Source organism: Sceloporus occidentalis, unplaced genomic scaffold (genome assembly GCF_023333645.1).
Source record: "Sceloporus occidentalis isolate IW3139 unplaced genomic scaffold, rSceOcc1.0.p SCAF_1, whole genome shotgun sequence".
Classification (NCBI taxonomy): domain Eukaryota; kingdom Metazoa; phylum Chordata; class Lepidosauria; order Squamata; family Phrynosomatidae; genus Sceloporus; species Sceloporus occidentalis.
In genome coordinates, this window is record NW_028316981.1 from 13,972,361 (window position 1) to 13,985,400 (window position 13,040).

Here is a 13,040-nt window from a genome sequence, read left to right on the forward strand (position 1 = left end):
ATATATAAGCCCCTCCTCCAAAAGACCCCGTCTAGTTTTGGATGCTAAGCAGGGCCGGCCTTGGATATCCCTTGGAGGGGAGACCGAGGAGGAAATCTTAGGTGCTTTTTTTTCAGAGGAAGGCCTTTGAGAGCCACGGGCAACCCGTATTTGCATCCTGTTTGTAACAAAACCCCTAAAGGCATCCAATGAATCCCATTTTGTCTTGGAGGCTAAGCAGGGTCAGCCCTGGATAGCCCTTGGAGGGGAGGCTGAGAAGGAATCCCAGGAGTTGATGTAGGCTCTCTTGTAGAGGACAGTGGGCAGCAGGTCTGTAAAAAAAACAACCTAAAGGCATCAAAATGAACCCCATTTGGTCTTGGAATCTAAGCAGGGTCAGCCCCAGATAGCCCTTGGATGGGAGACCACCAAGGAATCTCTAGTCTGTATGTCAGAGGATAGACCTTGAGGACAATGCGTAACAGGTATTTTAATTCTGTCAAATCCTTCAAGGCCCCAAATGAATCCCATCTGGTCTTGGAAGCTAAGCAGGGTCTTCCTTGGATAGCCCTTGGATGGGAGACCGAGAAGGACTCTCTGGTGCTGCTGTAGGCTGTATTTCAGAAGAAGGAAATTCATGAAAAGGTGCAGCAAGTATTTTCATTCTCTTTGCTAAAAACCCGTACCAAATGAATCCCTCTGGTCATGGAAGCTAAGCAGGGTCAGGCCCTTGATAGACCTTGGAGGGGAGACCGCTAAAGACTTCTGGATACTGATGTAGATTTCAGAGGAAGGACCTGGCCCAATCTCCTCTGAGGACTCCCTGCCTAAGAATGGGGTTGGGTTGGATGGCCTTTGAGGTCTCTCAGGGATGTAGCCGGGGGGGGGGGATCTTGGGGTCCGGACCCCCCCCTTCCATCAGAAAAATGAATGGAGTGTGCTGCTGCGCCGCTGTACCCAAGCCCCATTATAATGGTGGCACTTAGTCTGGACCCCCCCCCTTCCTAAAATCCTGGCTACGTCCCTGGGTCTCTGAAACGCAATGATTCTGTAAAACGCAGCCAAATGTGGAAAGGTCAGAGGAGGAGGTATGTGGACCCACCGACCAACTTCACTAATCATCCCATGGACAAAGCAGATGGCGGAAATGTTCTTGTTGGTTGCTCCATCTGTTGCTAAAGTTCTGGGGCCGGGGAAAACATGCACATGATGTTCCCCTTATCATGGAACATCCAGAGGCAATTCCCAGCATAAACAGAAACATTTTATTCCAATATCTAGAGGTTTGGTTTTTTTAAAATTCCAATACACATTGCAAGGGGGGGAAGTACCCCTATTAAAGGATGTGCAGTTCAATAGTTTTGATTAAAGGGCTCTTTCCTGGATGGGACGGAGAATACAAGTCCTTTGTACTAGAATCCTCAAATCACATAGGAGTTTATCACATGGGAGGAATGTCTCTTAATTTCGAATGAAAAGAAAGGGGGGCCAAAACACATTCACGTGAACTCACTAGTTCAGCGAATTTATGTGAATTCGAACTGCGTTCGAACTGACTTCCCATTGCCCGAAAATAGCTTGCCATTGCCCAAAATTGCGTGTGATCACCTCTCACGCAATAATGTGAAACCCCATGATTGCTTTTGGACTGACTTCCCATTGCCCGAAACTGTGTGTGGTAATCTATCACGCAATAACGTTAAACCCCATGATTGCATTCGGATTGCCATTGCATTATACTTCCAATTTCCCTTGTCTGATAATGCCCACAGTTGGGAGAGACCATACTTGTCCCTTGACATTCACTGGGGTTGGAGGCACAGGACCCCCATGAATGTGGAAAAACCACAAATAACAAAAACACTATTTTTTTAACCTAAGAGAACTCCTCTCTGGGAATCTCTAGGTCCTCCAGTGCAACTCTGTGGTCAACATCTGCCAGACATTGACTACAGAATTGCACTGGAGGAGCTACAAATGCCTAGTGGAGTCTTCTCTCTAGGAATCTCTAGGTCCTTCAATGCGAAGTTTGGTCAAAGTTGACCAAAGAGTTGTGCTGGAGGACCTAGATATTCCTAGAGAGAACATATTAATAAAATCCGTGAGTAATCAAAACCGCAGAAGTCAAAGCCACAGATGTGGAGGGGCAAGTGTACTTTCATGATTTCCAGGAGCCTTGCTTTCTTTTTCTATAATAATTCAATTTCAGTTGTAGGTTGTAACACAAAATGACATATGAAAGTCTATGTGTATGTGTGTATATTGTGTGTGTTTGTGTGTGTGTCCTTCTCCAAAGCAAATAATCTCAGGCATCTTCACATAACAATCTCATCTCCAGAGGAGAATATAGTCAGCAGGACAAATGAGATCCACCTAAAAACGTAAAAATAGGTTAACAGTGGCTCCTTTCAACAAGATGGTGTCACCACGGGCCATTCCAGATTTTAAGTACTATATGGAGTTTATAGAATGGGGGGAAATCCTATGCAAAAAAAAAAAGGGATTTAAAAGGTAGAAAAAAACCACAAAAATGGGTTGATTTTCACAAATGTTGTTGTTAAATTTGTGTTGACCCTTTCGGGAGTTTCTGAAAGTGAAAAGGAGCAGCTTTTGTCTACTTTCCCTCCACTTAACATTAGTTTAACACTGACGTTGTGTGAAAATCAACCCACTTTTGCCGTTCTTTCCCCTCCAGTTTAAACCCCTGTGTTTGCATGGGATTACCCCTGTGTAATAAACTCCTAAGAAATAGTTCAAATTGAACCACTTTACTTTAGTATAGATGAAAATGAAATGGTTTGCATTTTCTGAAGACATGTACCTGTCATATCTAAAGACCTAACCTCAAAGGTAGTCCGTAATTTGTGGAGAGGGTTTGCCACCAAATAGCATTTGAGGCAACCCCAAGATTTGCTGTAAGATGTATGTGAACTGGGCCATCCAATTTCCCATTAAACCAGGCATGGTTTTTCCAGGATATTCACAGGATAAACTCCTGGTCTCCTTTGTGTGATAAACCACTTAGTCTGGAGAAGTGGGGATATAGAATATGGGCTCTGGCATTGATGGGACAAATTAACTCAACATGTAAAAATTGAAATAATTCACAATCTACAAATATTTTTAACAACAAATTGTGTCTTGTTTACTGAACAAATTGGTGAAAACTTAAGAGATTTTTTTTACACCAAATTTCATGTTAATTTGTATAATTGTTTTATCTTGGTATAAAACAATTATACAAATAGTTTTGTATCAATGATGTTACTTTTATAAAAGATGTGTATTTTAGAAACAGTATTGTTATTGTTGAGAGGCTGTTTGTTATAAATTCTTTGCATAAATTCTTTGTTTAATGACAAAAAAAAATTGTTCTCCCCGAACTGGATTTCTTTTTAAGTGGAAAAAGCCCATAATGCAACTGTTGCCTGGAAAGAGAGAGAGTCCAACACATGGAAACTGGCAGGATGAGAAAGGCTGACCTAAAGAATGGGATCATATCTTACATCCTAGTCAGTAAAGGTTTATCACTGTTTATCATCTTTTATCCTTTCCTTCCCAACATATACAATGTTCACTTATCACTCAGAAAACTTGTTTGTGAAAGGGTTAAAAGGAGTAATGTTAAAGAGTAGTATGAAATGATGTGTTTATTTCAGCTAAAGGACACTTTAGCTGCAATCCAGGTGCAGCAATAAGTGGTAGGCTGTAGTCAGTGAATTAAGGGTGGGAAATTCTCAATCATATTTTGAGTCCCTCTGAGCATAAGCAGAATATTTTTCTGCACACTGCAATAATAATAATAATAATAATAATAATAATAATAATTTGTTTTGTTTATATACCGCTATTCCAAAGATCATAGCGGTGAACAGCAAGTAAGCTAATTAGCAAGTAAGCTAATTTGCCCCCAACAGTCTGGGTACTCATTTTAGTGACCTCGGAAGGATGCAAGCCTGAGTTGAGCTTGGATCACTGTATACTCTCTGCTTCTCCAGTCATAATCAAAAGCTTGTAAAAATTATTGTGTACAGCAAGTGGTACAGCAGTTCTTCTGCATGCAGAAGCCACGGGTTTCAAATTCAGTCCATTATATCTCCAGTTTTAAAAGATATGTGATCTAACAAGTCCACTATCTTTTCCACCATCTTAACACATACAGTATTTACTTACATCTCTTAACCTTCTTTTGTAAGGCAAATGAATCAAAGTGATGTTTGTATTCATTTTTAGAAAAGTTCAGGAAGGGAACTGAAGTAGCCCAGGGACTGTTACACTTCACTGCTTCTCAAAGTATTTGACGTTGTAGACTGGCAAGTATTTTCCCACTGTGCCAGGGACCAGTACTATATATATTTGGGTCATATTATTATATTTGTATAATTTCCAGGAAATTCATTACAGATTAACAACAGAACCACAAATTTGACTAGATGTGTAAATTTACAGCGCTTTATAAATAAAGGTTAATAATAATAATAATCATGGGCTTGCCATCGACAGATTTGAGCATCCATGAACAGCAAGCCCCATTGACTTCAATGGCCATGTGAGCACATGGTCCTGGAAGATTGGCTGTGCAGATGAAGGGTCCATGGTACATGATTGTTAAAAACATCTCACTATGCTCTGGCATCCTGGCCTTGCTGATCCCTTCATCAAGACCTAATACCTCCTTCAGTTCTTGTTACCTAAGAAATACTGGCTTCTCACAAGTGGATGCTGCAATTCTGTCCCACTCACCTGGGTGTAAGCCTCATTTAATGGGACTGACTTTTTAAAAGGAGAGACATATATAGAGGTTGGAGGAGATATATTTAGCTATTTGTATCGTTTGGCTCCTCATCAAACCTCTCGAAGCATATGGTTCACTGAAAAGGAGGTCGAGTAAAAAGCAGAATGTGAGAGGTAATGAAATAAGGGAAGAAGTCAAGAAAGAAGAAACTGGAAAGCTGGAAAACATTTCACTTAATTATCAAAGGGAAAAACGGGTTTATTACAAGTGGATTAAATAATCCTATACCACTTATTTGGGAGTAAGACCCACTTCATTCAATTGTAGCATTGAGGAGAATTTTAAAAAATGGTGGTGAAAGCCAAGAGGGCATGGATTTAGCTTGCTGTACAGTTTGGCACCATGCTCCAACCATATCAAACCTCTGAAAATGTATGACCCACTGAAGAAAGGGATGGGTAAAAAGGAGAATGAGAGGGAGATCAGAGAAGTCAAGAAAGGATGAGATGAGGTGCTGAGGATTTTTTTTTTTCCACATCATTATCTAAGTACCAGGCACTTGTGTGAGCAATAATAAGCACATTAAAAGGATACAAAAGTTGTTCACTGTCGCTCACCCCTATCAAGAAAATGCAGTAGTTTAACAACAATAAAATCAGTGAAGAACAACTTCACAGCTTTTCTTCTGCTCATGGGCAACTTCTTTGTCTCTTTCTCGCCCCTGAAAGAAAAACAGAAGGCAAATTTGCCTGTACAGAAAGGATGGGTAAAATGCAGCTCTTTTATGCCGACCTCCTTTTGTGTCCCCCACAAAGCTTTTTGGTGCAACTTTTGGTCAATTCTTCTCTGAACACTGCATCAACCCTTAGGGCATTCAGTTTTCTGCACGTTATGGTTTTTCTTCTGTGTGGACTTTCTGGTGGCTGAACTGAAAATAAAACATTTCCCACACTCCTGACATTTACATGGTTTCTCTCCTGTATGGACTTTCTGGTGGCTCTTAAGGTTTGAATTATCAACAACATCTTTCCCACATTCCTGGCATTTGTGTGGTTTCTCTCCTGTGTGGACCCTTTGATATTTCACAAGGTATGACTTCTTGGCAAAGCATTTCCCACATTCCTGGCATTTGAATGGTTTTTCTCCTGGCACTGTGTGGATTCTCTGATGCCTGACAAGGTCTCACTTCTTTCCACAGCACAGCCCACACTGTGGTGTTTCACAAGTTGTGCCTAGTGCACAAAACATGTCCCACAGTCCTTGCAGATGTATGTTTGTCTCATGTGTGGGCTTTCTCATGTGCAGCAAGGTTTGAATTGTGAGTAAAACGTTTCCCAAACTCCTGGCATTTATAAGTTTTCACCCCTGTATGGACTCTCCAATGCATTACGAGGCATGACCTCTGTGCAAAAGATTTTCCTCACACCTGGCCACTGAAGAAGGGGCTGGACTGGATGGCCCTTGGGGGTTATTCCTTCAGGGTAGAAGAAGGGGCTGGACTTGATGGCCCTTGGAGGTTATTCCTTCAGGGTAGAAGAAGGGGCTGGACTGGATGGCCCTTGGGGGTCCCTTCCCTCTCTAGGCCCCTATGTATTCCTTCAGGGCAGAAGAAGGGGCTGGACTTGATGGCCCTTGGAGGTTATTCCTTCAGGGTAGAAGAAGGGGCTGGACTGGATGGCCCTTGGGGTCTCTTCCCTCTCTAGGACTCTACGTATTCATGTATGGCAGAAGAAGTGGATGGACTGGATGGCCCTCGGGAATGCCTTCCCTCTCTAGGACTCTATGTATTCCTGCATGGCAGCAGATGTAGATGGACTGGACGGCCCTTGGTTTTCCCTTCCTTCACTAGGACTCTATGTATTCCTGCATGGCAGAAGAACGGCCTGGACTTTATAGCCCTTGGGGGTCCGTTTCTTCTCTAGGACTCGATATATTCCTGCTTGGCAGAAGAAAGGGATGGACTGGATGGCCCTTGGGGGTCCCTTCCATCTCTAGGACTCTATGTATTCCTGCATGGCAGAAGAAAGGGATGGACTGGATGGCCCTTGGGGGTCCCTTCCATCTCTAGGACTCTATGTATTCCTGCATGGCAGAAGAAAGGGATGGACTGGATGGCCCTTGGGGCTCCCTTCCATCTGTAGGACTCTATGGAGCCCTGGTGGTGCAGTGGTTAAATGCCTGTACTGCAGCCATTCACTCGAAACCACAAGGTTGCGAGTTCAAGACCAGTGAAAGGGCCCAAGCTCGGCTCAGGCTTGCATCCTTCCGAGGTCGCTAAAATGAGTACCCAGACTGTTGGGGGCAAATTAGCTTACTTGCTAATTAGCTTACTTGCTGTTCACCGCTATGATCTTTGGAATAGCGGTATATAAATAAAACAAATTAATATTATTATTATGTATTCCTGCATGGCAGAAGAAAGGGATGGACTGGAGGGCACTTGGGAGTCCCTTCCCTCTCTAGGACTGTATGTATTTCTGCATGGCAGAAGAAGAGGATGGACTGGATGGCTCTCGGAGGTCCCTTCCCTCTCTAAGACTCTATGTATTACTGCATGGCAGCAGAAGAAGGGCCTGAGCCTTTGGGAGTCCCTTCCCTCTCTAGGACTCTATGTATTCCTGCATGGCAGAAGAAGTGGTTGGACTGGATGGTCCTTGGGGGTCCCTTCCATCTCTAGGACTCTATGTACTCCTGCATGGCAGAAGAAGTGGATGGACTGGATGGCCCTTGGGAGCCCTTCCCTCTCTAGGACTCTATGTATTCCTGCATGGCAGAAAAAGGGGCTGGACTGAATGGCCCTTGAGGGTCCCTTCCATCTCTAGGACTCTATGTACTCCTGCATGGCAGAAGAAATGGATGGACTGGATGGCCCTTGGGGTTAACTTCCCTCTCTAGGACTCTATGTATTCCTGCATGGCAGAAGAAGTGGATGGACTGGATAGTCCTTGGGGGTACCTTTCATCTCTAGGACTCTATGTATTCCTGCATGATAGAAGAAATGGATGGACTGGATGGCCTTTGGGGGTTTCTTCCATCTCTAGGACTCTATGTATCCCTGCATGGCAGAGAAAAGGGATGGACTGGATGGCCCTTGGGGTCCCTTCCCTCTCTAGGACTCTATGTATTCATGTATGGCAGAAGAAGTGGATGGACTGGATGGCCCTCGGGAATGCCTTCCCTCTCTAGGACTCTATGTATTCCTGCATGGCAGCAGATGTAGATGGACTGGACGGCCCTTGGTTTTCCCTTCCTTCACTAGGACTCTATGTATTCCTGCATGGCAGAAGAACGGCCTGGACTTTATGGCCCTTGGGGGTCCGTTTCTTCTCTAGGACTCGATATATTCCTGCTTGGCAGAAGAAAGGGATGGACTGGATGGCCCCTGGGGGTCCCTTCCATCTCTAGGACTCTATGTATTCCTGCATGGCAGAAGAAAGGGATGGACTGGATGGCCATTGGGGTCCCTTACATCTCTAGGCTTCTATGTATTCCTGCATGGCAGAAGAAGGGGCTGGACTGTATGGCCTTTGGGGGTCCCTTAAATCTCTAGCACTCTATGTATTTGTGCATGGCAGAAAAAGGGACTGGGCTGCATGACTTTTGGGTTTCCCTTCCATCTCTAGGACTCCTTGTATTCCTGCATGGCAGTAGAAAGGGCTGGACTGGATCCAATCCAAGCTCCTGATCCAATCCTAGCCATTTATTCTTCCATGCAGGAAGCCAAGAAGGGCCCTGATCCAATCCAAGTCCTTTATTCTTCCATGCAGGAACCCAAGAAGGGCCCTGATGCAATCCTAGCCCTTTATTCTTCCATGCAGGAAGCCAAGAAGGGCCCTGATCCAATCCTAGCCCTTTATTCTTCCATGCAGGAAGCCAAGAAGGGCCCTGATCCAATCCAAGTCCTTTATTCTTCCATGCAGGAAGCCAAGAAGGGCCCTGATGCAATCCTAGCCCTTTATTCTTCCATGCAGGAAGCCAAGAAGGGCCCTGATCCAATCCAAGTCCTTTATTCTTCCATGCAGGAACCCAAGAAGGGCCCTGATCCAATCCTAGCCCTTTATTCTTCCATGCAGGAACCCAAGAAGGGCCCTGATGCAATCCTAGCCCTTTATTCTTCCATGCAGGAGCTCTCCCTCGAAGCCCAAGGGACAGTTTCCCATCCGGACTCTGCTGAAGGACCTCCAAGGGAGGAGACCCCCCCAAACTCCGAGGCAGTGCTGCATGGACCCTGCTGTGGCTCCCTTTGCAGAAGACAGGCTCCAGAGGCGGAAAGTGGAAAATCAAACTGAAGGAAATGAAAGCCTTCCAATAAGAATTGAATGGAAGAATTCTTCTTTTGCACAGGGATGTAGCCAAGGGGGGGGGGGGGGTCTTGGGGTCCGGACCCCCCCCCCTTCCATTAGAAAAATGAATGGTGTGTGCTGCTGCGCTGCTGCACCCAAGCCCCATTATAATGGTGGCACTTAGTCTGGACCCCCCCCCCTTCCTAAAATCCTGGCTACGTCCCTGTTTTGCAGATGATGAGCTGAAATCATAGGAATGTTTTTAAATCTTGATCCGCCTTTTGGCAAAAGGGATCTCCAGGGCTCTACCGGTTTCCAAGCTGGCCATGCTGCAGCTCAGCTTGGCGTCGGGAGTCATCTCTGCATCCCTTGCTACTCAGGGCCTCCAGGGGCTCGAACCGGCGACCTGCTGGCCATTTCGCAGCTCAGCGATCCCGGGAGCCATCTCTGCATCCCCGACCGTTACGCTGCTCCTGGCAGTCTTAGCCTCTCTGGCCTGTTACAGACTGCCAAAATAAAGCTGCTTCGGGTCTCTTTGGAGGTATGCTGTTTAAATGATGCATGGGTCCTAAGAGTCCGGAGGTCGCGCCAAAGCCACACTCCATTCCTAAGCACTGGAGTGCAGCTTTGGTGCAGCTTCCGGATTCTTAGGATGCATGCGTCATTTAAACAGCATACCTCCAAAGAGACCTGAAGCAGCTTTATTTTGGCAGTCTGTAACAGGCCTCTGTTAAGGCTGCCTGTGACGTCGTCACTTGGAAGACGCCAGCCAGGCCTTGCTCTCCGCCGCCCTCTTCTGGCTGCACTCCAGCTCTGCACCCTCCTCAGACACAAAAGGAAAACACCAGCAAAGAGGCAAAGGACAAGAGGCCAATTCAAAACAAAACATGACATTCACAGCAAAACAAAGAGACACCCATTAAAAGTCTAAAATAAAAATAACATCAGATCAAAAGAAAAATAAGAAAATTAGAAAGACATTTTAAACACTCAAAAATCACAGCATCAGGGCTTTCCATCTACAGGACCCTAGGTATTCCTGCATGGCAGAAGAAGGGGATGGACTGGAAGGCCCTTGGGATTCCCTTCCATCTACAGGACCCTATGTATTCCTGCATGGCAGAACAAGAGGCTGGACTGGATGGCCCTTGGGATTCCCTTCCATCTACAGGACCCTATGTATTCCTGCATGGCAAAAGAAGGGGATAGGCTGGAGGGCCCTTGGGGTTCCCTTCCATCTCTAGGACTCTACGTATTCCTGCATGGCAGAAGAAAGGGATGGACTGGATGGCCCTTGGCGGTCCCTTCCCTCTCTAGGGCTCTATATATTCATGCATGTCAGAAGAAGGGGCTGGACTGGATAAAATAAAGCTGCTTCGGGTCTCTTTGGAGGTATGCTATTTAAATGACGCATGGGTCCTAAGAGTCCGGAGGTCGTGCCACAGCCACACTCCATTCCTAAGCACTGGAGTGCAGCTTTTGGTGCAGCTTCCGGATTCTTAGGATGCCTGCATCATTTAAACAGCATACCTCCAAAGAGACCAGAAGCAGCTTTATTTTGGCAGTCTGTAACAGGCCAAAGTAACAGAAATGGTTAAACATTTCAATCTAATAAGGCAGTTTGACACCACTTTTGAGAAGCCATGGCTCCATCTTACAGAATCCTGGGATGAGTAGTTTTGCAAGGCATCTCCAGCACTCCTTGGCAAAGAAGGTTAAAGACCTTATAAAACTACAAAACCCAGGATTTCATAGGATGGAGCTGCAGCACTTCAAGTGGTGTCAAACTGCATTATTCCTGCAGTACAGATGCACAATAATGCAGTTTGACACCGCTTTTAACTGCCAAGCCTCCATCCTACAGAATCCTGTGATCTGTAGTTTTGTGAGGAACATCACCAGCACTCTTTGGGAAAGGAGGCTAAAGACCAGAACTGCCAATTTCCAGGGAATTCCCTGGAATCCAGGGAATTTAATTAATTTCTTTCTGGGGATTTTGACTGATTAATAATAATAAATATTGGGGAATTCTGGGGGTTTTGGTTAAACATTCTGGGGAATATCTTCGAGGCTTGTTGGCAACACTGCTAAAGACCTTGTAAAATCCCAGAATTCCACAGGATGGAACTAGAGCACTTAAAAGTGGTGTCAAACTGTGTTATTTCTATAGCATAGATACACCCTGAGAAGTCTAAAAAGCCCCCCACCAGACTAGAAATCCCAGGATTCCACAGGACAGCGCTACAGCACTTAAAAGTGGTGTCAAGCTGCATTATTTCTACAGTGTAGATGCACCCTGAAAAGCCCTCCACTAAACTAGAAATCCCAGGTTTCCATAGGATGGAGCTACAGCACTTAAAGTGGTGTCAAACTGTATTATTCCTACAGTGTAGATGCACCCTTGGTTGACCTCTTTTCCCAGCTGGTTTCCCTGTTCAGAAATGGCTCTTCATGTGGGAGCCAGGCATACTCATCCACTCCCTGCTTTTACCTCCTTCAGGATGTTTTAAGAGCCTTGCTTCATGCTGCTTTTTTAGCAATGAAGTCCTGGGTAGTGTTTCCAAAGCACGCCTTTCAATGTTGCACCGCTTCCCTTCAATGCCTGTGTTTTATTGGCCAAAAGCTGGCATGCCACTTCCTACCATGTCACTGAAGCCAAGCCAAGGTGCTGGCATGACAAACCCAAGCCCATCCAATCTATTGTAGGAGCAAGTGGATGAGTGGCAATTATACTTTTGTGTACATTTTTCAGTATACTAGACATTGCACCACTGTACTGGACACAAAGAGCTAGACAGTTAAGGTAGAAGATAAGAAGAAAATGCATTTGAGAAGTGTTGCTGGAGAAGAGTGCTGAGGATCCCATGGACAGCCAAAAAGACAAAGGAAGGTCAAAGCTGAAAGTGCAAAGGCAGGATTAATGTGCACCATAAAGAAAACAAAAATAATAACCACAGAAGAAATAGGTGTTTATCACATGAAGGAGACCAGGAGTTTATCTGAATAGCCCAGAAAAATAACCTAATTATGTGGAACGATTTCACATGATGTTGCACAAAATCTGCCATTAAAGTAGTCACAAAGAAGCATTAACACGCATCTTTTTATTTTGGGATTTCAACGGCAATGCATTTCCGATATCACTTTATATGCGCAATTGCGTGTGTAAATCATTTGTGCAATTACTTGCCATTTTCGCTTTATTCGCGGGATGCTTTAAATGCACTTAATCTCTCTTTAATGCCAAAATTAGCCCCAGTGTGATAAACTACATACATAAATTCAGTCTAGGAATTTATCACACAGGGAAAATCAGAGGGTTAAACTGTCATTCTCCCTAGAAAGTTGTGCACTCGCTGTGAAGATTTTCACACGACGTTGCAATTAAAGAGGATTTATCCTGGGACTAACCATGATAAACTCCCTAGAGAATGAGGAAATCGGAAGAGTTAAGAGTTCCTGTACTTTCAACCAAATATTGACCACAATGGAGACTGCAGTCAAGAAATCAGAAGAAGATAAGAAATTGGAAGGGCAGCTATGAAAGAACTAGACAAGATCCTAGAGTGTAAAGATACACAGCCGAACGCTAAAGTTAGCATTGTTCAAGGCAAGGTATTCCCTGTCGTTGGAGGTTTTTAAACAGAGGCTGGATATCCATCTGTCAGGGATGCTTTGATTGAGAGTTCCTGCATGGCAGAATGGGGTTGGACTGGATGGCCCTTGCGGTCTCTTCCAACTCTATGATTCTATCTTATTGTGTTAACTCAAGTAACTGGGGTTGCATCAGCACTGCAGAAATAATGCAGTATGACACTGCGTTTGGACTATGGATGTGGAGACCAGGGTTAGAATCCCAGCTCAGCCATGGAAACCCATTGGGTGGCCTTGGGCAAGTCACACTCTCTCAGCTTCAAGGGAAGGCCATGGCAAACCTCCTCTGAAGAAACTTCCCAAGAAAACCCCATGATAGGGTCCCAATAAGGTGGTCATAAGTTGGAAACCACATGAAGGGCCACAACAACAACAACAGTAGCAACAAC

At 44.8% G+C, this 13,040-nt stretch overlaps 1 protein-coding gene across 1 annotated transcript in view; it reads right to left on the bottom strand.

The window, feature by feature from the left end:
* Positions 1 to 5,572: 5,572 nt before the first annotated feature.
* LOC149320848 (uncharacterized) overlaps positions 5,573 to 13,040 on the bottom strand; it is a 93,368-nt gene continuing 85,900 nt past the window's right edge. Inside the window, exon 2 of the mRNA XM_089508324.1 lies at positions 5,573 to 5,836. Within this exon, the coding sequence (XP_089364450.1) occupies positions 5,573 to 5,836 (264 nt within the window). The remainder of the gene's footprint in view (positions 5,837 to 13,040) is intronic.